The 27,225-nt window shown below is 34.9% G+C and overlaps 1 protein-coding gene across 6 annotated transcripts in view; it reads right to left on the bottom strand.

Moving 5' to 3' along the window:
- The window catches only part of HERC2 (HECT and RLD domain containing E3 ubiquitin protein ligase 2), a 227,545-nt gene that overhangs the window by 58,139 nt on the left and 142,181 nt on the right, over window positions 1-27,225 (bottom strand). For all 6 annotated transcript variants that reach the window (XM_074213716.1, XM_074213717.1, XM_074213718.1 and 3 more), the window contains 12 exons: window positions 26,909-27,051; window positions 9,811-10,069; window positions 9,493-9,635; window positions 8,605-8,703; window positions 8,334-8,502; window positions 8,109-8,234; window positions 7,130-7,238; window positions 6,633-6,772; window positions 5,450-5,640; window positions 4,137-4,242; window positions 3,962-4,053; window positions 483-658 (listed from right to left, as the gene is read on the bottom strand). In XM_074213716.1, the coding sequence (XP_074069817.1) occupies window positions 483-658; window positions 3,962-4,053; window positions 4,137-4,242; window positions 5,450-5,640; window positions 6,633-6,772; window positions 7,130-7,238; window positions 8,109-8,234; window positions 8,334-8,502; window positions 8,605-8,703; window positions 9,493-9,635; window positions 9,811-10,069; window positions 26,909-27,051 (1,753 nt within the window). The remainder of the gene's footprint in view (window positions 1-482; window positions 659-3,961; window positions 4,054-4,136; window positions 4,243-5,449; window positions 5,641-6,632; window positions 6,773-7,129; window positions 7,239-8,108; window positions 8,235-8,333; window positions 8,503-8,604; window positions 8,704-9,492; window positions 9,636-9,810; window positions 10,070-26,908; window positions 27,052-27,225) is intronic.

The raw sequence follows: 27,225 nt of genomic DNA, 5'->3' as shown, positions 1-27,225 counted from the left end.
TCCTTAAACATCCAGCCCACACAAAGAACATCACACCTTTGATCTCACCATTAATCACAAGTACTCTATTTCCTATAAAAAAGAAAAATTAAACTAGTATTATTTACCATAACTTCTTTTCAAGTTCAATATTATACATAGTTCCAAAATAAAATATGGTCAAACAGATCGTGGACTCTTTAAGGGAAATGACAATAGTATATAGTTTTTATTAAGAGTTCTTATTCATTCATTTATCCAACTAAATGTCTAAAGATCTTCCCAAAAGAATATTTAAGCATGAGAAAAACATACTATGAAAGATATCTTCACTATAAGAGGTGAAAAACATGACAATAAAATAGTGCTTAATGAAATTAGCATATATGCCTGAATGACACACATATGTATTGCATATTTATGAAGCATTGCTCCAAATGCTGGATAATAACCTCTGAAATATGGGTTAGAATTCCAATGACAAGTTTATTTAAATATATTACCTCCCAGTGTTAGCTTTATCATCTTCTTCTTCTTCATTATCTGAGGCTAAGAAAGGAACAGCAGCCAAATCTTCATCTTCTGCCCGAATTCGTCCCAGTATAATAAGACCATGAATTTTACAATCTATTCCTGAGCTTCTGCATTGCTTTATGGCAACCTCAATATACCTGTGATACTAAATAATTTTTTTTATTAGCCATAGTATTTTTACATAGATTTACATGACATATTCCAAATAAATAAGTGGATAGGAAAAGAAGAAATCAAGTTTAAACATGTCTAGAAAGCTGAAATAATTTTTTTTAAGTATAAGGAATTTTGTTAAATGAAAATATCCTTCCTTTGGTCTATCTTCTAAAGTAGGATTCAATTTATTCATTATTTGTTCAATCAATACTTACTGCCAATGAGGACAGTCAATATATGAAGAGGACAAATGCATGGAGATGGGAGATGATGTTCGTAAGAAACAGAAAAAAGGCTAATTTGGCTAGATTACAGAATGTTTTATTCATAAAGCTGTTGAACTAGGTTGAGGCCAGGTTGTTTAGGGATTTATAAGTTAAAGAAAGTTTCCATTTTATTCTAGCAACAACAAGAAACAATTCAAACTTGGTCAGAACTCAACATAAGGAAAATTATTTTGGCAGCAGGGTGTAGGATAGCCTGAAGTAAGTGGTGATAGAACTGAATCAAGTAGTCTATTTAGAAGTTCATAATGAAGAGTCCCAATTAAGGTAGTGGATATATGAGTAGAGAGAAGAGGTCGAATGTAAGAGACACTGTAGAGTAAAATCAGCAAAATTTGGCAACTTATTGGACATGTAGGGTGAGGAAGAGTGAAAGGCCTAGGTATACCTGGGAAAATAGAAGGATGGTGCCATTGCCAGAAGCATGAACTTAAGAAGAGAAGATTTTAAAATAAAGGTCATGAATTCAGTTTTGGACGAAATGAATGAGACCATTCATTTAGAAATGGTCTATTGGTAACTGGAAAATTCAGCAAAGAAACTAGGGGTTTGATATATAAATTTATGAGCATCTGCAGAAGATAGTTAAGCCTATGAAAGCTAATGAGTTTACTGAGAAATTACAAAGAAAAGAAAAGAAAGAAAAGAAAAGAGACGAGACGAGACGAGACGAGACGAGAAGAGAAGAGAAGAGAAGAGAAGAAAAGAAAAGAAAAGAAAAGAAAAGAAAAGAAAAGAAAAGAAAAGAAAAGAAAAGAAAAGAAAATGGTCAAAGGCTGAACCTTGGAGAATATCTACATATACAGGGTGGTATAGAGACAACAGATAGCAAAGGATACTGAGAAGAACAAAATAGTTCTAAAAGAACTAAGAAAAAGAACTGTCCTACAGAACCAAAAGGGAGAGATTATGCAGGAGGACAAGGAGGTCAATAGTACCAAAGGCAGCAGACAGATCCAAAAAGATGAGGACTGAAAAAAATTATCAGATTTGGCAAATCACTGATAACTTTGGAGAAGACAGCTTCATTTGAATGAAGTAAAAAACCAGACTGTAAAAGGTAGAACAGTGAAAGAAGAGGAAGTGGAGGCAGAAAATGTAGTGGAGTTTAGACAGGAAAAGGATGAAAGAGAGGATAACAGTGTGAGGGAATTATAGCATCTGGTGAAGAATAGGGGAGATTTGGACATATTTCAAAGTAAGAGAGAAGGAAGAAGTAGAAAGGGAAAATTTGAAAACAAAATGTAGAGACAACTGAGGATGCAACATACTAGAGAAAACATGAGAGGGACAGGATTAGTGAACATATATAAGAGTTGATTTTGGTAGCAAAAGCATCTCATTGTCAAAGACTAGAGGAAAACTGTCATAAAGATGATGTCAAGGCAGTTTAAGAGAATGAGAAAAGAGGGTGCTCATGTCAAATGGCCTCAACTTTCTTTAAATAAGATGTAAAGGTCTTAACTGAGAGAAGGAATGTGAGGAAAGAAACAAACTAAATAGACTTCCTTGCTGCAGTAAGGGTATCAGTTAAAGTTGAATATCTAATGTATAGATTTGTAATGTACCTAGTCAAGAGAGATGGAAGACTTCCTCCTGGTGAGTCCTGCAACTTGTGAGTAGAACTGAGACAATTAGATGGTAGGAATATTTCAAGCCTGAGGTTTGGCAATAGATAAGCAGTTATAAAACAAGGAGTCAAGGGATTCAATAGCAGAGAACAGTGTCAAACTTAAATGGCTATGAGTTGAGACTATAAAGATAAAGAAGTGGTCATGTTTTTGACAGAAATGGAGAAGTCTGGAAGAAAGATGGGGCAGCAGGGGCAGAATGGGACAAGGATAATAAATTCAACTTTGAACCTGAAAAGTTTATCAAATTGCTGGGCCTTAATTGTAAAATATCCATTAGAAAATTGGCAGTACTGAAGCTCAGGGGAAGAGGTTAAGAAAGATGATAGATAGATAGATAGATAGATAGATAGACAGACAGACAGACAGATAATAGACAATCATACCAAAAGATTTAATTACCATAATAATGATAATTAAATTCCCTGGAGCTTATGATTACCAGGAATGTAGAGTAAGAAGAGAAGAGAATATAAGACAGAACCTTGAGGAAAACGTTTAGGATAAGTGAGGCTGACATTTAGCCATCAAAGGAAATTGAGAAAAGGAAATCATAAGTTAAAAGGTAAAACCAGAAGGAGTGACACAGAAATGTGTTGAAAAAAATCCAAAGTGGAGAGAATATCAAGTACAGGGTCATCACTAGTGTCAAATATAGCAGAGAGAAAGCAAAACAGCAATTACACAACTCTCTCAATGTTCTTTGGTATATGTTTTTAAATCAGCTAAGTTCATCAGACCATTTATTTCATGAAAGGAAAAACATCTCTTTCATACAACAACTGTAGTACTAATAAAAATGGTTTTATACACTTCTTACTGAATATACAAAGATTGCATATTATAAAATTTGACTGAATGTCTAAACATAATACATTGCCAAGATCACTTGGAAAATACATCCATAGTGTTAATAATAAAAGCAACTAATCACTTGAAATCACATAATTGAAGCAATATAATTGAGCTGGATTTTGTAAACAATTGGACTTCTATATGCAAACAATCAAAGGATCAAATTAATCCACAAATGTTTATTAAGCAGCTTCTATGCACAAGATACTACACCTCTTTAATGCCTTTTAGAAGATTTTTTCTCTTTTTTTAACAAGGACAATTTTTCTTAACAGCATAAAAATAAGGTTGTTATGGACTTCTTTCTCAAGATTACCTGAAAAATTACAACTTTAATTTCCTACATATATATATAAAATAATTTAGATAATATATACTAAGATGACCTAATCTAAACCTGAATCATCAAGTAAAAAAAAACAAATGGAACAAAGAGACTAGATACTAAGAACAGAAGGCATTAAATAGTTTGAATTGCCAAATTATGGAAAACTTACACTTTTATTATGACCATGCACATACCTCTGAGCAGTCACTTAGAAGAGGCACTGTGGTATCAGCTGGGTTAATATTGATTGTCTTTAGTTCAATTAAGTTATTTAGGGAATTCCCACCTAAAGAAAAAAATAAAAGAATCAGAAAAACGGATTTTATAATCTGAAAGAGAAGACTTCTTCCAATGATTTGATTTAATTACCTGAAACTACAACTAGTGAAGGCATGTAGCTACTGTCAGCAGGATCAACTATCATTTTCAGTCTATGAACAAGAACATCTGGGAAAATCTCCAGTCGAATCCAATGCTTAAAAACAAAAACATTCTTGGTTAAACAAGCAGCCTAGACCTTTTTTTAAAAAAAATCAATTCCAAAATCTTTAGTCAGGTTTAGTAGATGACAATCTAGGCTATTTCTTTGAACTAGTTATAAAATAAGCTTCTCATACAATTTCATAACTTTTGTTTGAAGTTTGAAGATTGGACATAGTCATTTTCAAAAGCAAACAGAAAACCATGCCAAAGCTAAACAAATTATTTTTTCTACTAGATAGACAGAGAAACTGATCAACAGACAGACAGATAGTTTATTAAATTCTTACTCATTATGCTCCAGGCAAACAGTACCAACCCTCAAGAAGTTCTAACAGGAAAAAAAATAAGAGAAGCAGGAAACTCGGCAAGGGGAAGAAGTCACTCAACAGAGGAAGAGGAAAAAGTTGCTGGTGAGGGGGCAGCTAGGTGGTGAGTGGATAGAGCACCGGCCCTGGAGTCAGGAGTACCTGAGTTCAAATCTGGCTTCAGACACTTAATAATTACCTAGCTGTGTGGCCTTGGGCAAAACACTTAACCCCATTTGCCTTGCAAAAAATAAAAAATAAAAATAAAAAAAAGTTGCTGGTGAGGACACGTAGAAGTTCAAAAAACAGTCAAACTGGAGTAAAATGAACATGCCTAGTGATTCTGGCCTTGGCTAAGGGTCAATGAAGGTATCTTTAGAATGGAAAAACTGCCAGCTGTCTAACTCTGTCTAAGCTGTCTAAAGCTGTCTAAGCTCCCTAAGAGTAAGGATGTTGAGTGTTGAGTGTGGAGTGTGGAGTTCTTTTTTTTTTCAGTAACTGTATCCTAAATGTCCACTATTACCTGGTACATAACAGAACTTAATAAATTCTTTCTGATTGATTTACTTCCTTCATTAAATAATATATATAATATATATATATAAATTTATGTACATAATTCTAATGGCCATTTCTTGGAGGAAGAAAAATGGATAATAATACCAAGAATATTGGTAATTTCCAAAGAAATTAAACAAATTAGCATAATTTATTCTAAGAAGATTCTGTTCCAATAGATTTTTTCCAGATATTTTCAAGATGAATATGTACAACGTTTTAACTAAATTCTTTTCAATCTGTTCAATTTGTTTGAAAACAAATTAACTGAAAAAAAAAGAACTACATACATACATACACACATATGCACATGCACACACAACTGTTTCTATTTACCTTGCCTTGTGACCCAGATGATTGCCAGCATGGTTCACTGCCATCAATTAGGCGAGAAGCCTGATTTACTGATGAGGATACATTTAGATTCTTAACAATTCTTGACCAATTATCCAAGAGCATTCCGGGTTGACTACTGTGGCAACGTTTTAGCTGTTTCCCAGAACGCCCACAAAATACAGGAGACTGACCTGCTCAACATGAAATGAATAGCCAGATACATAAATAGTATTATCCTTGAATCATTAGACTTTAGAATAAACTTTTACAATCAAGAGTCTTATTTTAATTAATTTGATCCTCCCATATTCTGAAATTGAAAAAGTGGTAAAATCCCTAATTCCTGTAAACCAATTACATTTATATATATATATATATATCCTACTCATTACTCTCAGGTTTTCACTATGACTATAGCTATATAAACCACAAGGTACCAAGTCAAAAAGTAAAAGTACAAAACAGCAAGTACAAAAATGGAAAATAACCTGTGCTTTTTCAAAAAAAGCTATGCAAAGTTGTTTAGTTAAATAGGACTACATACACCCAATTATTTGTAATTTTCAGGAAATAATTGATTATCAAAGAAAATGTTACAACTGCAAAGGTCCCCTTCATTATCTAATCACTTATATTATAGAAATTCAATTACTTGCCCAATGACATACAATTATTGCAGGGAGGTTGAAAAATAAATCCAGTTTTTTTTCTGATACCCAGTCTAATGTTCTTTTCAGTACCCTATATAATTCATCCTATTTTGATTGATATATATATTTTTCAAAAGTACATGTAAATGCACTATCTCCCAACACCCTTTCCCATTGCAGAATCTCACAACAGAAGAGCACTTACAGAAATGAACAATTAACTATTTACATTGCCAATATTCAAGTGATTAAATTCCTTGGAATGTGTATATTTGATAGTTGTCTTCACCATAATTTTTCCTATTTGACTTTTTTTGTCTTCATCATGTTTTGATGTCTTTACTTCTCTAAAACTGAATATTCTTTACAGTTTATTTCTAAGAACAGACATAAGGTCATATGGGAAAAGCTAAATCCTTCTATTTCCTGAATAAGTCTGCATTTCTCAAATGATCATTGAAGTACACAATGAAACAATTATTGACATACTAATGGTTGGAGGAAAATCATACAGATTCTCTCACTAGACATACCTGGTTCATTTATTCTGCCAAAAGTATGTCTGGTGTTATGCTTCCTGGTTTTAAAACAAGTTTCACAAAAGTCAAAATCATCACAATTTCTGCATTTGAAACGAGGCCCATTGATAGGAAACATCTGGCAGCCATCACACCTAACAATGTGAAAATACATAACATATTCGATCATTTAAAAGACAACAAATGATGACAAATATAAATAGTCCCAAATTGCTACAAAAAAGGAGGTTCTCGATTTGTAATCCATAGACCACCAAGATAAAGAGATTTTCAGAGGACCCAAGAACTTGGGACCTTGGTTTTCTTTGTAATTTCATGTATTTTGTTTTATGCAATTGAAAACATTCTGAGATGCCGTGTTTGCCAGCTTCACCAAAGATACAAGGGGTTCATGCCACAAAAAAGTTTAAGAATCTCTTTATAAAAAAGCTCAACCATTGCTCCACCATGTTAATTAATATTCTTATGAATGTAAGAAAATCAAAACGTACGTAACTCCAGGATGAATACTAGGTACCAATTCCATTTCTGACAATAGTCCTGTCCAGTGAGACTGCTGAGGAAAGTCCACAATGACATCCTTTCCGTTAGCACTAAAAGCTAAGCATAACAGAAATTTCTTGGTGGGAGAAATGAAAAATTTATCAATGATCTAAAAGACCTTAAAATTAAAAGTATAATTTTAATCATAAAGCATTTTTATTATACTCATATATGCTTAGAAAAATGATCACCTTAATACTTAAGTAACTCCACTACCACAAACAACAAGAGTAATTTACTATATAAAACTATTAACTAAAAACAAAATCTTTGCACTATCAATTTTCAGTGTTAGAATTTTTAAAATGAACTTATTCTTAAAAATCACCAAAATTTATGACAATACATATAAAAAACTGGAGGGAAAAAGAAATTTTAAAAGAAAAAATTCTAAAATTTAGAATTTTACCCAATTTTCAGAAATATTAACTTAGGAATCCTTCCTCTTTTCCATTTGTCATATATAGGTATGAAACTCTACTTCTATAAAGTACTTTAAAAGAAATTTTGAGAACAAAAGTGCTCTCAAAATAGGACACTATGCTTTGGGAATTCAAAATTAAGAGGGAAAAATAATATCTTAAAATTTCTTCTGCATTTAATAATTTCATACTGTTAAAAGTCTCAAAATCTCAGATCTGGAAACTTTGGGAGATCTATTGACATGTTTCTGCTATTACTAAAGATTGGAATGGCATATCTGTACTGCCAGTTGATAATTTATTTATAATTATAATACAAATTATAAATACAAATTATAATACAAATTTCTATTTACAGAAACAGCATCCAGATTTTATAATAACCAAAAAAATGGGGGAGGGGGAAATAAGGCTATTTTACCATAACCCTTTTGCATCATAGATTTTTTTTCCTAGACATAAAACATGGCATAAATTCATTGCGAAACTCATGAATAGATATTACCTTTCACAACTCCTACACTTCTATGAGTGACTGATCCCCATTTGTATTTTGGTGTGGTTACTGATGTTTTCACCCTAACTTTGTCACCAATCTTGATATGGGAAGGAGAACTTTGTGGTGGGAAACCTAAGAAGTTCAACCAGACAAACACATGGTTTATATTTGTTTTTAAAAATAGTTTACTTCATATTAAAATCAAAAGAATTTACTGAAATCTGCCCTTACCTATAAGTTCAACATGGATATACCTAACCCAATAGGTACTCCCCTTTTGTTGCCAATCACACTGCACATTGAGGTCATGTAATCCATCTCTGTCCAATTTAATGACTTTACCCATATCTCCTTCAGAAACTTCTTCATATGTTCTACAGCACCTAACCATCATTCCTACCTAAATTAAAAACCAAAAAAGAATATCCAATCATAGTTATATGAACTGAATGATTCACACAAATCAATATCCAATAATCTAGAAACTAAAAACACTACCCACCTGAATGTTTTCTCTAACATATACTGCATAGTCATCATTACTTAAGAAATCAGCTCGTTTTTTATAAGTTTGGCTCTCCGTTACAACAGCACAACTAGACTAAAATACAAAACCAAAAAAAAAAGTTTTTAAATATTTAAACCCAAATATTTCTAAATAATGAACAGAATCACATTTACATAATTTGACACTGTTGATATCATTCCCAGAAATGCATCTAGGAAATTGTAAATATTCAAAATTCCCAAAGCAGTCTCAAAGTGATTATTAAGATTAAGCCATTCAAAACAGAAAAATATGATGACATTCATTTCAAGATATTTAATGCAAAAATGTCAGAGAATCCTAGAACAGGGCAATATCTCTGTTCCCAAGGCCTTTTATTTCTCATTAGTCAATCCCATTCAGACAAGAAAAATTGCACTCAAATATTTATTAACCTACTACTACTAAATCACTTCATTAAAGGCTATGACAAAATCAAAATACAAGACTTTCATTCTTCTCAAGCATAAATCTTATTGTGAGGGAAAGTCTAACATAAACAAAACAATCAGTCAACACAAAACAATATATGTTTAGCATTAAATTCTATTACTTGTATTTTACAAGTTTAAATTATTAAAATAATATTTAAAATTAATTACTGAACCAACTTTTAAGAAAATTACAGAATCATAGATCCTGGACTGGAAAATTACCAAAAGGTCAATCAACTAACCTAAACCCCTTCAGTTTTTACAAATAAGCAAAATGAGACTGAGAAGTTAAGTAACTTGCCCAAGGTCACACCAATAATAAGAAGGAGGGCTGGGATTCAAGCCCAGGTTTATAACTTCAAATAAAGAAGTCTTTCCATTTTACCACACTGCCTCCCCATATACTAACCACAGAGTATGATGCCTCAGCCTCTTCCACATCTTCCACAATTTCATCATCTGAATATTCATCAGAGACTGTATCAGCATCTGAGAGATCAGTAATTTGTACATCAGGATGATCTAGCAACCAACCAACCAAGGCTTCGACACCTCAAAAAAAGTGCAGGTGTATCATTAATTCATATAGTTTAACATTTCATTATATTTACAAAAATTAAGACAGGTTGCTGTCATTATATTATCATTTAAAATTCATTCTATGTATAACCACAGAAGGCACGATATAATTGAACATGTAAATAGATGGGTCTTAAAAATGCAATACCTGGTAACCCAGAAGCACTTCCAGTGAGAGATTTCAATGCAAATTCAATGTTTTTCCTAGGAAATCCCATTTCCATGAGCTGTACTACAATAGGCAAAGCAGGAAGAGGAGACTGTTTTCGCTTTTTCACTTTTACAGGTCGAATATGCTGTACTGTGACAGGTGTTGTGGCCTCACTAGAACTACACTCTTCAAACACTGGAGTTGATGGATGAGTGGACTCCACAGCTAAACACTGACACACAGCCAAAGCAGCAGCCTAGCCAAAGGAAGGCAAAAACACATAATTTTATAATAAGCATTCTAATAATTTAAATTGTAAAGCCATGTTATAAACTATGATGACAATATTTTTATACATAATCACTGTGTCTTTTGAGAGTTGTGATATAACATATTGCTAGAGGACCTGAAACATTTGTCTTTTAAGTTTTCTAAACATTTTGTACATATTAATTTATCAAAATGACAGAAGAGAAAAAGCATGTTCAATATGTTTATTTTGCTACTTTAAAAATTTCTTGATTTCATATGCATGGAACACTACTCTTCTGACTGATGGATATTACAACTCCCTCCACACCTCTTCAGTCTGTGCAATTCTATGTCTTTCAATATAGAATTTACTCAATCTCATCCAACGAGTACAGTATTTACATGCCTATGTTAGCCTCCCACTAAATCAATACCAAAAAGTATTCTATCTGCTCCTCTACTGGACTTCCTGGGTATATAGTTCCAGTTACAGCTGAAACTTCTGTGCTATATCAGGGGAAAACTACTATCCAAAAAAAAAAAAAAAAACCTAATAATTTTTTTTCTTCATAATGAATAAGCAATACAGAAAAGAATTTCTAAGCACTATGAACATGTAGAAATCAATAAGAGAATCATTCTGGAAATAGAAATAATCAAAAATCATTTATCAAGATCTGAGGGAAAATGCTCTTTTCTCAAACACAAAGATTTTAAGCTGACATTATAGTTTGTTTTCTTTTACCATGGAGGAATCAATGCAGCAAAGAATGAAATGGATGTATATGAATTCATTCAAAACATTTTGAAACTTTTGGACAAGTTTTTTTCAGCCAAGTCAGTGATTTAAACGTAAAGATTAACTTGGAAAAAGTAAATATATTTTAATCACACAGTGCCAAATAACCCCAAGGTGAAAACTAATGCTAGAATGGAATTGTCAACCTTCTACTAATTCTTTTTTTTAAAATTTTTTATTTATTTATATTATTTACTTAATTTAAGTAACTTGCCCAAGGTCACACAGCTAGGCAACTATTAAGTGTTTGAGGCTAGATTTGAACTCAAGTCTTCTTGATCCAGGGCCAGTGTTCTATCCACTTCTCCACTTGGCTGTCCTTCTACTAATTATTGACACAATAAACAGAAAACTCATAAAAGAAGCAATTGCTTAACAATACTGGCTAGATTCTTTCAATTCTTACTTTACTTTCTGGAAAAGGAAAGAAGAAAGGAAGGGAGGGAAGGAAGGAGAGATGGAGGGAAGGAAGGAAGGAAGGAAGGAAGGAAGGAAGGAAGGAAGGAAGGAAGGAAGGAAGGAAGGAAGGGTGATAAAAATACACTAAATAAAATCTTCAGAGACTGGATTTGAACAGAAGAAAGTTTTGCTTTATGAGAGAGAAAGACAGAGACAGAAACTGAGACTAAGAGAGACAGAGAAAAGACAGAGAGAGAGAGAGAGAGAGAGAGAGAGAGAGAGAGAGAGAGAGAGAACGAACTCAAGGCAGAGAGCCGGGCTGAAAGTGCAGCCAGTTTGGGTTTAAAACAATTTCCTCCTCCCCTTCTCCCTAACTTCCCTATTGGCTGGGCTTTTGGGAATAAATCTATTCACTAAAATTTACCCCAGTAACAGACACAAAGAATAGCTGAAATATTTTCATAATATTTTCCCCACCAGATGAGGGGGTAATTTAGGACCTTCATAATTATCTCAACTAAAATGAGTAATGTACTATGGTCAGAATGTCCTCCCAGTTTGCAAAAAATAGTCTTATCATAAAGCAGGTGAGTCTGAGCATCCTCTGGAATGCAAGATTTTCTTGACAAAAAACATTTCTTGGGAGCAGCTAGGTGGCACAGTGGATGGAGCACCGACCCTGAAGTCAGGAGGACCTGAGTTCAAATCTGACTCAGACACCTAATAATTACCTAGCTGTGTGACCTTGGGCAAGTCACTTAACCCCACTGCTTTGCCCCCCCCAAAAAAATTTCTTAACCCTGAGAGGACTTCACCAGGAACTTGGAAGGAAGGGACTTGTAACTAGGCAGGCAGGCAGGCAGGCAGGCAGGAAGGAAGGAAGGAAGGAAGGAAGGAAGGAAGGAAGACTAGATTAGAGGGATTGGAATACAACATTCTGGAAGGCAAAAGAGTTAATATGACAATCAAAAATCGCCTGTCAAGAAAAACAACTATAATCAACTATAATCGTGAACGAGAAAAACAGAAATTCAATGAATGAGAGGAATTTCAAGTATTCTTGATGAAAAGACCAATGCAGAATAGAAAAATCTGACTTTCAAATACAAGGCTCAGGAGAAGCATTAACAAACCTGGAAAGAGAAATCATAAAAGGTTTAATAAGATTAAGCTATTTACATTCCTACACGGGAAGATGATACTTGTAATTCCTAAGAACTTTCTTATGACTGAGACAGTTAGGAACATACATAGTATTGTGGAATGATATCTAAAAAATTAAATTAAAGAAGTATGGACTGGGAGAAGGGGAAAGGGAGACAGTAGAGCGAGGGGGTTGTAAGGGAGCACTTGGCCCTTACTCTCATCAAAAATGCCTCAGAGAGGAAATAACATACACATTCAGTTGGGTATAGAAATCTATCTTACCCTAAAAAAAGTATGAGGGAAATACAATAAAATAAGAAGGGCAAGAAGGAGATTGAGAGAAGGTGGGATAGATTGAGGGTGGCAGAAGTCATAAGTAAAATACTTTTTGAGGATGGACAAGAAGAAAAGAAAGAGAGAGCAGAATAAATGGGGGAGAAGAAGGATGTAGAGAAACAAACATAATCATGACTGAAAAAAATTTTAATAGCAAGTCACTCTTATCTCATTCTGGAGCAGCTAGGTAGCGCAGTGGATAAGCACTGGCCCTGGAGTCAGGAGTACCTGGGTTCAAATCCAATCTCAGACACTTAATAATTACCTAGCTGTGTGGCCTTGGGCAAGCCACTTAACTCCATTTGCCTTGCAAAAAAATCCTAAAAAACAAAACAAAACTCATTCCTCAAATGTACAGAGAACTAAATATATAACTCATAAAAACAAGGGTCATTACCCAGTCAAAGGATATGAAGAAGCAGTTTTCAGACAAAGAGATCAAAGCCATCTATGAAATATGAAAAAAAAATGCTCTAAATCACTACTGAGGTACCACCCCATATCTATCAGATTGGCTAATATGACAGAAAAGAAAAAAAAACATATACACTGTTAGTGGATTCATGAACTGATTCAACCACTCAATGGTTGGAGAGCAATTTGGAACAATAAAGCTCAATAAAACCATGCATACCCTTTAGCCCTGTAAAAAAAAGGAAAGGAATATATACATTATACACACACACACACACACACACACACACACAATTTTAAATTAACTCATTTAGTGATGGCAAAGAACTGGAAATTGAGAGGATTCCTATCAAGTGGAGAAAGGCTGACAAGTTGTAGCATTTTGGGGGTGCAGGATTGTCCTCATGGAATGCTTTAAATAAACAATTCACCTCAGAGGATGGATAGCAACAAAAAGATTGAAAGTCTGAACAGAAACTGACAGAAATTGTGATGAAATACTATTGTATTATAGTAGGATGCTCTCAGAAAAACCTGCAAAGACTTGCTTTACTGATGCTTAAGTGAAATGAGCCAAACCAAGAGAAAACTGTACACAGAACCAGAAATATGGTATGAATGATTTAGTTCTTTTAAGCAATATAATGATCCAAGACAATTTCAAAGTACTTATGATCAAAAAAATTACATCCATTTCCAGAGAAAGAACTGTAATCTGAATGCAGCTTGAAGCATACTTTTTTTCCTAACTTTATTTTTCTTGTTTTGGTTTGGGTTTTGGTGATTTTTTGGATTTTTTTTTTTTTGGTCTGTATTTTCTTTCACAACATGACTAATATGGACATGTCTTACACAACTGCATACATATTACTACATCAGATCTTTTGCCTTCTCAATGAGAAAGGAGGAGAGAGAGAAAGAAAAAGAGAGAAAGAGAGAAAGAGTTTAGAAATCAATGTTTTAAAGAACAAATGTTGATGACTGTACATGTATAATCTATATCAGATTATTTGCTATATTGGGGAAGGGAGAGGGAAGACAACAACAGAGAAAAACACGCAACTTAAAATCTTACAAAAATAAATACTGAAAATTATCTTTGTATATAATTTGAAAAATTAAATAAAAAGGCTAAAAATTATTTTATATGCAATTGAGGAAAAATAAAATATTAAATAAAAAATAAACCCACAATTTACAAAAGAAATAACTATGTAATTCAAAGATATAAATACACACACATATACATATAATGAATGAATGTATCTTGAACTTTCATATATTGATTATCATTTTAGAGTGAAGGGTACACAGTTGCAGGCTAATAAATATTTTGTTATTTTCTCAGATAGGAATGCCAGTAGTTGTAGTCCTACGCAGCTAGGTGGCGCAGTGAATAGTCTGCTAGCCTGGATTATGGAAGATTCATTCTCCTGGGTCTAAATCTTGCCTCAGATATTTATCTACTAGCTGGGTGACCCTGTATAAGTCTGCCTCAGTTTCCTCACATAACTCCCACATAAAATGAGCTAGAGAAGGAAATGTCAAATTATTCCAGCAACTTTGCCAAGAAAACCCTAAGTGAGATCATAAAGAGTCAGATGCAACTGAAATGACTGCCCAACAACAGCCAATTAATTTCTTAAGTATTTATATATTTAGGTGAAAATTCCAAATAAAAAGATTTTTAAATAGTATAAAAAGAAAATAATAAATAACTTTCCCAGATTAAAAATCTGTACATTATAGCTATAGGTACCATTATGAACATTTTTAAGCATTTAAAAAAGATTCATAATTATATTAGTTATCAAATAATGTCACTCCGTTAAATAGAATTTAGAAAAGTACTTTAAATATAGAAGGAATTAATGAGTTTGTTAAATGATGGTACTTTTAAAATACATATCAGAAACTAGGAAAACAGAATAAAATCTAAGAGCTATGAACAATCTTCAAATTAAATTTGAATGTCTAAAATATGACTGAAATGGCTCTGCAACTAAACATGGATATGAGAAACCTAGAGACATCAAGGCCAGTCATTATAAAAAAAAAAAGATTTGTAAATGATCAGAGGAACTAGGATTAGGCACTCATGAGAAGAGAAAGCTAGAGACTCATTAAACACTTTGGTGTATAGAAAGGGCTTCTACAGAGAGAAAAGTGCCCAGATCGTCTCCAACTTTCAAAAGAAAGAAAGAGATTGACTGAGAGAAGGAACACAAGTAAATGCAGCATGAGTGGTAGCATGGTATAGTGGATACAAGTTAGGTTTGGAAGTAGGGAGAGAGTTGGGCTCAAGTCTAGCCTCTTCCCTATAAGGTCTATGTGACCCTGGACAAGTGACTCAGTGAGAAGGCTAAGTGGCCAAGTGGCAGAAAAAGTAATGACATGGGGTGGCTAGGTGGTGTAGTGGATAAAGCACCAGCCTTGGAGTCAGGAGTACCTGGGTTCAAATCCGGTCTCAGACACTTAATAATTACCTAGCTGTGTGGCCTTGGGCAAGCCACTTAACCCCATTTGCCTTGCAAAAACCTAAAAAAAAAAAAAGTAATGACATGATAGGAGAAATTGTCTTCACTAGTGACAATAAAGGTAATAGGAAGATAGATTTTAAAAAAGCATTTCTTCTTAAAACAAGTTTAAAAAAATGTTAAGATATAATAGGGGGAAAATAAAAACATTAAAAAAATCACTTTGTAATAACAATGACACATTATAAAAAGAAAGCCCACATACGGTTATAGATGAATGTTGCAAGTATAAAAAAGATAACATAACAACTTTGACCTTTCCTAAAAATATTAAGAGAATTATGTGTAGCAAAATTAGATTACTACAAGAATCTCCATCTGTTTTTTTAAAAATAAAGCTTTTTAAGCACCTTTCTCCAAAGTTATCAACAACTGCTTATTAATCCACGGATCTTTTCCCAATTCTTATCTGTTCTGAACTTTCTGTAGTCTTTTACATTGTCAGTAACCATCTTCTTGATGCTTTCTTCCCTTTAAGGTCTTTTGACACTTCTCTCCCACAGTTCTCCTTTATACCCATGTTGCTGTGGAAATTCTAGGCAGAAAGCAAATAATTAAATTCTGTGCCTTTCCATAGTAAACTGCCTTATAAACTCTGCTAACCCTTTGAAAAGTCAATTATAGAAAAATTATGTCACCTCAATGGGAAAAGCTTTCTACCCTCTCTGAGAACTCCTCTATCAACCTTGAATTGCTAACAGTCATCTGTGAACCTTGTATTTTGCCAACTAGATAGGAACCCAACAGGAAGAGAGGAAAACAGAGACAGAAGTCCAACATGATAACAAACTGCTGGGTTTGTTACTCAAAATGAGCCTTTGTGACTCCCGAATATTCTGACATAATCCCTTATACTATGTCTATGCCATCCTTAGCTTTCCCAGCACATAGGCCATTCCCTGTACTCCTATTTAAATTCTGACTTTTCCCTACTAGCTGTTTATCTGCTAGGGACAGAGCCTGCAGGTAATGACCTTATATGTAGGAAATAAAACTTATCTGTCCCTTATCACTCTGAGTCATTGAGTCTTAGTGAAATTCTTTCATGCTTCAAACCCTAGTTTACCACCTGAGTCCCAAACTACATCATTTGGCAGTCAACACAGGGCACTCTGATTCTCAGGTAAGCCATTATTTTGGTAACCATCTTTTTGTAGATCACCCTATTCTGGGACTCAAGACCTAGTCTCCTCTTCGGGAGTTGTGGCAAAGCTGCCCTGTAGTAGCACAGTAGCATTAGGCCCCTATCTCTTGCCTGGAATAGGGGATGTATAGAGGTGGGGAAGGTAGGGGAGAGGTGTATTGTATAGCCAGCATCCCAGAGATCTCATTCTCTTGGGGCCTGTGGGATATAGGTTCCTTCAAAGTGCGGCCAATGCACCACCAGGGGGTGCTCAATTCTGGTAGAGATGAGTCTCCTTATGATTGATTTTCACCATAGGTAGAAAATCTGCCCAGGCTACAGTCTGGAGTTATACCACTTTCCTAAGCTACAAGGCTTACTTGGCTTGTAACATCTTACCATCATGGGACTTAAAATCACAATTTGAGGAAAAATTCTAAAGTACTTGTAACTAAAATTGCTCCAATAAAGGGAGATAGAGAATGGTCACAGTTAGACCCTCTCCTCTATGCCCCAGAGGGCTCCTGTTTCCCTGGCACCAGAATCAGAGGCCTCTGTTCCACTGGCATTTCCCCTTATCTCCTGGGAAGAAAGTTTCTGCCTCTCCAGCACTAGAGCACCCTTATCAGGACCTTTAGGAGAAACCCTCTCCATGTCTACTAGATTCCCCCTTCACTGCCCTGGGGGCTGCTAGGCAGAAGCAGGACTCGAGAAACCTGGCCTGAATTTCACATTCTCCCAGGCCACCAACTCCCACATTAGCTCAATCCAGATCTTATAATGTGAACTCTCAAGGAAGCAGAAACATTTCTATGTCCGCTTGCTATACAACTGAGGTGAAAATATAGACTAGTTCATAAGTTTTTGGAGAATATTGCTGGGTCTGTGAATAGATATACCCCCTTTTGGGGGTCAACTGTTATCCCCACAGCAGATCCTTGAAGCAACTATCAAGATGACAATCATGCCAGATATTTGGCAAAAGTTTAAGAATTTGGATTTGAAACACCAACACCATTAGTCCAACTTTTTGAATTCTTTTTGCCTGGTCTCAATAATACCAAAAGGACCATGAGAAATTATCAAACCTGAAGATATTCATATAATTGGTAAAATTCAAAACCAAAGCTGGCATAAGACTTTTTTTCAGTACTGTTAAAATATTTGTGTGTGTGTGTGTGTGTGTGTGTGTGTGTGTGTGACATGGTTCTATGTGTCATAGATTGCAATCCTCCACTACTCCTTCCTTGTTCCCGCCTCAGTCAAGGGAGCTATCTTCTTTCTGCCTCTTCTTCACTGTTATAGGAGGGTCATTTTATTCCCCAGACAATATGTGACTTGACACCAACAGGTAAAAATTTACCTGGAAGCTGCTTTCTTGAAAGAAAAAGTCTATCCTCTTAATCATTACTCTAACTTGGATTCCAGTGATTCAAATCCCCTATCTCCTCTTTACCATTTTTCTTCTCACCACTTTTTTTTTCCAGAAGAAAATAGTTTAGCTTCTATGTAATTTAAGGCCCATGCCCATTTTGGAATTTATGGCAACAGAAAAACCCCCAATGCCTCATGAGAAACAGAAAAAGGTAAAAGATAATTGTTAGCTGTTTTAAAATCATGCAAACTATTTATCAAGCTTTGATCACTGAAAATGTATCTTGCGATAATTTATATCAGACTTCTATTAATTTTCTATGTTTGAATCTTAAAAGAAATGTCTTACTATTTAGCATACAATTAAGACAGTAACTTGTAAATTGCTTGGTACTATTTTTTGTAAGTTTTGTATTTGTAAGGTGTTAAAAGATTTTTGTAAAGGGTTTAAAAACACCTTTGAAGTATTTTTGTGTTAAATATAGTTCTAAAGTAACAAAGTCAAAAATTGGGATTTGGGGAAATACTATTTAGAAAATAGATACAGGTGTAATTGAATTCAGTTTTGGTCATATTTTAAGAGAAATCTGAATTTTAAGATAAGTTGCAACTTAGTGTACAATTTGGCATTAAAAATTCAAATGCTAAGGAATTCGAAGAAAGTTCCCTCCGGTTTACTTTTTTGTAAGGTAATATGAGAATGCATTTGAGTAAATCATGGAACTTTCAGGTTTTTAATAGCAATGATTACTAATAAGGACAAATTCTTTCATAAACTACAACAATGAAGGAAGAGTTTACCTGTCAGATCTATGGAAAGGGAAGCAGTTTAGGACCAAGGAAGAGATGGAGAACATCATTAAAAACAAACTAGATAATTTTGATTACATTAAATTAAAAAGCTTTTGCACAAACAAAACCACTGTAACCAAGATCAAAGAAATTTTTACACCTAGAACTTCTGACAAAGGACTCATTTCTAAAACATATAAAGAACTGAGTCAAATTTATGAAAAAACAAACCATTCCTCAATTGACAAATGGTCAAAGGATATGCAAAGGCAAGTTACAGATGAAGAAATCAAAGTGATCCATAGTCATATGAAATATTGCTCTAAATCACTACTTATTAGAGAAATGCAAATTAAAGCATCTCTGAGGTACCACCTCACACCTCTCAAACTGGCCAATATGACCAGAAAAGATAATGTTTAATGTTGTAAGGGATGTGAGAAATCTGGGATGCTAATACATTGTTGGTACAGCTGTGAACTCATCCAACCTTTCTGGAGAGCAATTTGGAATTACGCCCAAAGGGCAAACAAAAATGTGCATATTCTTTAATCCAGCAATACCACTACTGGGTCTATACCCTGAAGAGATCATGAAAAATGGTAAAAACATCACTTGTACAAAAATATTCATAGCAGCCCTGCTTGTGGTGGCAAAGAATTGGAAATTAAGTAAATGTCCTTCAATTGGGGAATGGCACAGAAAACTGTGGTATATGTATGTCATGAAACACTACTGTTCTATTAGAAACCAGGAGGGATGGGAATTCAGGGAAGCCTGGAGGGATTTGCATGAACTGATGCTGAATGAGATGAGAAGAACCAGAAAAACACTGTATACCCTAACTGCAACATGGGGGTGATGATCAATCTTGATGGACTTGCTCATTCCATCAGTGCAACATTCAGGGACAATTGGGGGATATCTGCGATGGAGAATACCATCTGTATCCAGGGAAAGAACTGTGAAGTTTGAACAAAGACCAAAGGCTATTACCTTTAATTTAAAAAAAGTTATCTTATTATGTAATTTTGCTATCCTTTATATTTTTTTTTCTTAAGGATATGATTTCTCTCTCAACATATTCAACGTAGATCAATGTACAGCATGGAAACAATGAAAAGACTAACAGAGTGCTTTCTGTGGGGGGTACGGGGATGGAAGCAAGATTAGGGGGAAAATTATAAAATACAAAAATAAATAGATAAAACTTTTAAAAAACTAAAACACTGAAGAATTTGGAAACAATGAGTTAAGAAATCTAAGAACTTTTAAAATTCTAAGTTTTGAAAGGACACTCATTTAAGTTTATTTTGGCTATGGTTTTTGTAATTCATAAGATTGTTAAGTTAGTTACAAAGAAAATTTTGCCCAAAAAAAGGGATTTTTTAGAACCATCTACCCATAAATCTTTATCAAGAGTTTTCTATGCTACATAAAGAAAAAAATCTTTGCACAAGAATAGGGTGAAATCCAACAGCATGTTTCATCTAAAAGATATATTTATTGTATTGAATGTTTTCATATATATGAGTCAATTGGAGATTTAATGTGGGATTATTTGTAGTAATAAAGGAAAAAGGTAAAGAAAAACAGGTTACCATCAGGTTGTAATGGTCTTTTATTTCTCTGTAGAAAGGCCTTCAATTATTCTCTGGGGAGTTGGCCACATCCTGCCAGGAAGAAAGCAAATCGCCTAAGGTCTCTTCAGGCCAGAAAAGCAGTTTGTTAGATTGTCTTTATTCACCATGTGTTTGTGAAAAGGAATGTAAGAATTAGATTGTTGTAAGTCCAGATTTAATTTAATTTACTTAATATTTGTTAAATGGCATTAAGACAAATTGGGAAAAAAATGGATTTAAAATTTGTTAACTGGGTGACTTTACCTCATGTCTATATATTTCATGTTATCGTAAAGTTCCTGGCATAAGGCAAACACTTTATATGTTAATTGTTATTATTTGCATCCTTTAATGAAGAATAAGTGCTTCATATCCGAAAGCTTTATATGAGGTTTTAAAAATATGAACAGTAGGGGTGGCTAGGTGGCACAGTGGATGGAGCACCAGCCCTGGAGTCAGGAATACCTGAGTTCAAATCCAGCCTCAGACACTTAATAATTACCTAGCTGTGTGGACTTGGGCAAGTCACTTAACCCCATTGCCTTGCAAAAACCTAAAAATAAATAAACAAACAAACGAATGAATGAATGGAAAAGTAAATAAAGTAAAAATAAAGTAAAATAAAATAAAATAAAATGTGAATAGTATATTATGATACCAATGGTGACAAGATGCCTATAAGAAAATTTGGACATGCCTCTAACTATACTTTATCAGTATTGGATATTTTTATTATTATTATTATTATTAGTTATAATGTACAAATTGGTAGACTTGTATAAGTTATAATTTTACAACTTGGATATTATTTAGTATGAACTGAAAGAAACTAAAATAAAAAATCAGTGGAAAACTGGGGTTTTATCAGTTATGTTATTTATCGTAAATATATGTGATGTATCTACAACTATTTTTATTGTTTATGAAAAAGCAAATTAGTTGAAGTTATTGTCATAATGTTGAAACCTAAAAGTCAAAGAGTACAGCCCACCACAGGATAGATGAGTGGGCAGACATGGAAAACAAACCCAGTTTCTTTCTCTAGGGTCCCTGTCGGTTTAGTACAGGCAAGGTCAGTCTTAGGAAATGAGCCAACTTTGAGTTATGGAATTTCTAAACAGTGGACATGCCTGCTGAAGATATGCAAGCTTCTGTCTAATACAGAAATAATTTCTAATAATTTGGTATTTATATCAGGACAAATTCGAAATGAAAAAGAAAAACAACTGTGAACTCTCTTATGTATGACCTAGTACACTCTACTGCAAACCTATAAGAAAAGAAATAACTGTACCTAGCCCTAAGCCTTTTCTAATGAAATCTGTTGTTAAAAGTCTTTGGGACTATGATTAACTTTACTCTAAGATTTGACTTTAAGTATTGTCTGATGGATCAATCTACCACTTGGAAGAACTGCCATGAGTTACTTGAAAATGTGATCCTAAACACTGCAAGCAGAGATCAACTCTGGGAACAGTTGGAAAGGACAATGTTTGAGCATCTCAGTTTAAGACAGGCCCCTTCTGATTCAGTTTCCCATTGAGCTTCTTTGAAAAGAAATGCTTCCCACCTGTTTATTCCTGAGCCTGGCTATGAAGTGGAATGGTTTTGGCATGATTGGCTGTCAACTGTGAAATTTACCTGAAGTCAAACAAAGCTAAGAATGCTTGATCTTACTGTAAATATATTGATTTATCAAGAATTAATTTGAAGTTGTTTTAATCAGGTTCTAGTTTTTTCTCTCTTGAGCAATTTTCCACCTTCAGAGCAAGTTGCCACTGAAAGACATGGGTGCATATACAGTATACCCTGGTACCATGCAGTGTTCCCTACATCCTGAAAAGATCAATACTACCTGGACTGCGAAACCACCACATGATATGCTAGATGCAATTACTTACTACCAAAGTCACAGAGTACTCTTTTGTTATCTATACTTCTTTGTATTATTCTTCCTTTTTGCTATTTCTGGATGGATATTAGCAACTCCCAACAGGTTAAATGCACTGGCTGTATCATGAGAAGATTATATCATGGATGCAGAAGGTCCATCAGAGTCTTATCTCCCCAGGGCCCTCCCTTAGGTGGGCCCGGGCTTTCTTCTTGCTGACTCTCATCATTTTCCACCTGTATCTGTTTAGTCTCCTTGTAAAGTTTGTTTCCTCCAGACTACAGGCTATACATCTCCAACTAGTGGCTGAATCTGGATTCCATTCTCTAAAAATCTTGGATGTCAGTGACTCCTAGATACTACCTCAGCTATCTACCAAAAGTAACTTAACTTTCTAACACATCTATCTGTGGAAACACAGGCTATTCTAATGGACCACCACCTGGACAGTCTCGGGAGCTGGCATGCCGCCCTGAGAAATAAGGTATGCCGGAGTCCTTGGAAGCTGGACATTCCACCCCACAGTCCAAGAGCACAAGACACAACTGTGTTTTACCACCGCCCCACAACGTACCCCCTTATCCTGTAATGCAAGCTGCTGCATGTACACCCTGCTTGCAATCCCCCCCATTACCTCATTTTCTTTGTTCTACCCCGGAAGACCTAGCAGGATATATGTAATAAATTTGAGCTGGAGGCATAAGGCAGTGGTGGCTTGACTCCTTATTCGCAGCTCACCTCTGGGAGGGAGGTCATCACTGTGGGGCCCCAAGGTGAAGCAAGCCACAATATCTATATGCCCTGTCAGCAGGAAGCCATTTCTGGAAATGAGACCTACATCCCAAACAAATTTGAATTAAATTGTTTAGGGGGGAAGGGGGGGGAGGAAATGTTAAATTCTCCCTCTACCAATCTTGAATTGATAATAGCCAACTCTGTATTTTGCCAACTAGATAGGAATCCTATCAACAAGGACAGGAAAACAGAGGCAGAAGCACAACATAATAATGAATTGTTAGCTCTTTGTTATCCAAAGTTATCCAGACATAATCCTTTACACTACATCTGCACCAACTCCTAAACCTTTCCCACAGCATGTGTATCCCTATATAAATCCTAATATTTTCCCCCCTGCTAGTTACTTTTTCAGTAGGGATAGAAACCCCATGCAATAACCTTGCACCCATGAAACAGAACTTATCTCTTATCACTTTGAGTCATGAGTCTTTGTAAATTAGTTCACTATTTGAACCCTAGTTCACTAGCTAATCTCCAAATTGCATCACCTGTGTAACTACTCCTCTTCATTTTCTTTTGATGGAACTTCATCTAGAGCCTGCAAAATGGTGGGTGTTTACAGTATTCTATCCTGGGTCCTCTTTTCTTCTCCATCCATACTATTTCACTTAATAATTATCATCAGCTCCCACGGATTCAATTATCATCTCTACGCAGATTAAGTCTTGGATCTATTTATATAGACTTATCTTCCCTTTTGAGCTTCGGATTCACATCTCACAATTTATAGAAATTTTCAAAAGTCCAATACTGAAGTCATTATCTTTCAAAAAAAGTGCTCCTTTTCTTAACTTCCATGGTTCTTGTCTTTCAATACTGAAGACCAAAATGAAGTCATTATCTTTCAAAAAAAAGTGCTCCTTTTCTTAACTTCCATGGTTCTTGTCTTTCAATATTGAAGACCAAAATGAAGTCATTATCTTTCAAAAAAAAGTGCTCCTTTTCTTAACTTCCATGGTTCTTGTCTTTCAATATTGAAGACCAAAATGATATCACTATGCAAGAGCCAAGTTACAGTGTGTCTAACTGTGGTTGATCAGACCAATATGAGCTCAGAATGCTCTACCACAATTCAGGTACAAATAGTCCATGTGAACACCTGGGGTGATTACTCTAAATGTACTCATCTCACATTTCCTTTGAGCTGCTTCAATTCTGCCTTGCTCACAGAATCCAGCACACTCTCTGGTGGAACACTATAATGAGCAGTCTTGTGTCAGTATCTCCCATGCTACACAACTGATTCCAAAGAACTTAAGAAAGACTTTCAAAGTATCCCTATATTTGTTTCTTCTGACCTGGCTGTGAGTGCTTATCCTATGTGGGTTCACACAAGTCATTTTGGCAAGCATACATTTTGCATTTGAACAATGTGTCCAGTCCATCATTGTTGCACTCTCTGTAGTAATGTGAGAATACTATTTAGCTACAGAAAGGACCTCAGTAACTGGTATCTTCTCCTGCCAGTTGATCATTAGAATCTTCCTAAGCCAATTTAATTGGAAGCGATTCAGTTTCCTGACATGGTTCTGGCAGACTGTCCAGGTTTCACAGGCATACAGCAATGAAGTCAGCACAATGGCTCTGTAGACCTTCAGTTTGGTAGTTAATCTAATACCTCTTCTCTCATACATTTTATTTCAGAGCTTCTCAAATACTGAGGGAGCTCTAACAATGCATGTGTCAATCTCATTATCAATGGTTACCTAACCTAGAAAATGCACTGCCAAAGTAAAAGAACTTATCCACAGTATTCAAATCTTCCTCATTTTTCTCCTTATGACTATGAAGAGTACTATCATTCTTTTACTCAGGCTCACAACCTGTCATCCAAAACTCCTCTCTCACACCTCATATACACTCTATTGCCAAATCCTATTCACTTTACCTTCACAAAATTTTTCGTAGATGCCACTTCTTTCCTTTGACACTTCCTCCACTCTGGTTTCAGCACCCCATGGTTGGACTACTGCAATAGCATTATAATTGGTCTCCCTACCTAGTCCTTCCCCACTCAGTACATATTATACTCAGTTAAAAAACTGATCTTCCTAAAGTACATGTCAACTATGTCACATCCCAATTCAGTTCGTTCCCCTATCAAGTTCAAACAAAATCATTGGTTTGGCATAGACCTGGCTCCATATTCCAGTCTTCTTACATCTTACTTTACAATGACATTCTCTGAGTCAAAGACATTGGTTTCCTTGTTATTACTAACACAAGATCCTCCATCTCCTGACTCGCAAGTATTTTTAGTGGCTATACCATATATGGAATTCTCTCTTTCCTCATTCTGCCTCCTACCTTCCTTCAGATTCAAGATCAAATATCTTTTGCAAGAAACCCTCTTAATAATCATTCCTTCCCACTAATTTTATTTTCTTGAAATAAAAAAACTTCTTGAAAGCAGGGACTGTTTTTTGCCTTTCTTTGTATCCCTATCACCTAGTATAGTGCCTGTCCAGTATTTCCTCCTTCTTTTATCCTACTGTCATAAATATACAAACTCCTGGATGAATTGTGAACTCTTTGAGTTCTTTTGCAATAAATCTAGTTCCTTCCTCTGTCCACATTAAATATAACAACCTTACCTATGGATGCACTTTGTTTAAATGTAAATTTTGAACACTGAAACTTCACAAGACACCTTACAGTCTACAGGTTAGATTTCTTTCTTAAGAACCATGCCTTAAATACAAATCACTCTATCACTGACTGGCCAATAATAGCTTCCAGCCCAAGTCACCCTTGGTCGTGGCTTAGGTTCTAATGGCTCAAATTAAGTGTAAACAGCAACTGCTTTTTATCTGGGCAGAAAAGCTGAGGGTCTTCCTCTTTCAAATTGATGTTTTTTGAGCAGGCAAACTAGGCTATCTTCTGCCTCATTTCTTACTTAACATTAAATCACTGAATGGATATTGCCTCAGACCAGGGAAATACCGCATCTATGGTCATCTCCAATTATCCTGATCTAAATCTGGCCATTAAATTCACTTCACATGCCCCTTCCTGATATCAAGGACCTCTTTGAGAAGGAAAGACAAACAAAACAATAAACTTGGTTTTCACATAAGTTTCATAATGTAGTAGCTACCTGTTGACAAATGGTAGTAGCAATGGGACAGAACCAAGATGACATAGTACTTTTTTTTAACAGCTCCAGTACTGTATCTAAATTTCTATTGGGGGGGGGGGTCACTGGACCTTATTGGAAAGGGGGTGACATCATGATCAGACCTGTGATTTAGGAAAATCCCTCCAGTGGCTGAATAGAGGATGCATAGGAATGGGAAGACACTTGAGTCAGGTAGATCTATCTGCAGCTATTTCAATAGCTCAGGGATGAGAAGATGAAGGCCTATACCAGGGTGGGGGCAGTAAGTAACTAAATTCTAAAGCTGAAATAAAAATGTTATTTTTTTTAAAAAGGGCAGATAAAAATGTTATCAAATCTCTCATTTTACAAAGTGGATATATAATAAAATTTTCAGAGTATCATGAAAAACACTATGATAAGACAATATACATATTTTAAAAAAATATAAAGAAATAGTTTCATTTTCTTTTTAACATACTGTAATAAAAATTAATCAGACTGCATAATTATACCTCAAGTTCCTGTTTGTCAAATATTGCCTTTACAGGTGATGGCTGTGTGGCAGATGTCAATAACTGCTGTAAGAGGATCATTGGAGGCTGGGGTCCTTCAGGAGACATATCTCCAATATCAGGGGATGCAGCCATACCATCATCTAAATTTAAAGCAAATCAACAGAATAATAAATGTTCTACAAAAGAAATTCCACTGACTATGAAACATACATTCACATAATATAAACACTGTCACTGAACTGTGACTTCCAATTAAAGTGCAACTAAAAATACAAAGAATAAGATACATGTAAAATAATATATACTACTAGAAT

Source organism: Macrotis lagotis, chromosome 1 (assembly GCF_037893015.1).
Source record: "Macrotis lagotis isolate mMagLag1 chromosome 1, bilby.v1.9.chrom.fasta, whole genome shotgun sequence".
NCBI lineage: Eukaryota > Metazoa > Chordata > Mammalia > Peramelemorphia > Peramelidae > Macrotis > Macrotis lagotis.
Note: the sequence above shows the minus strand (reverse complement) of the source record. Positions and strands in the feature narration are given on the sequence as shown.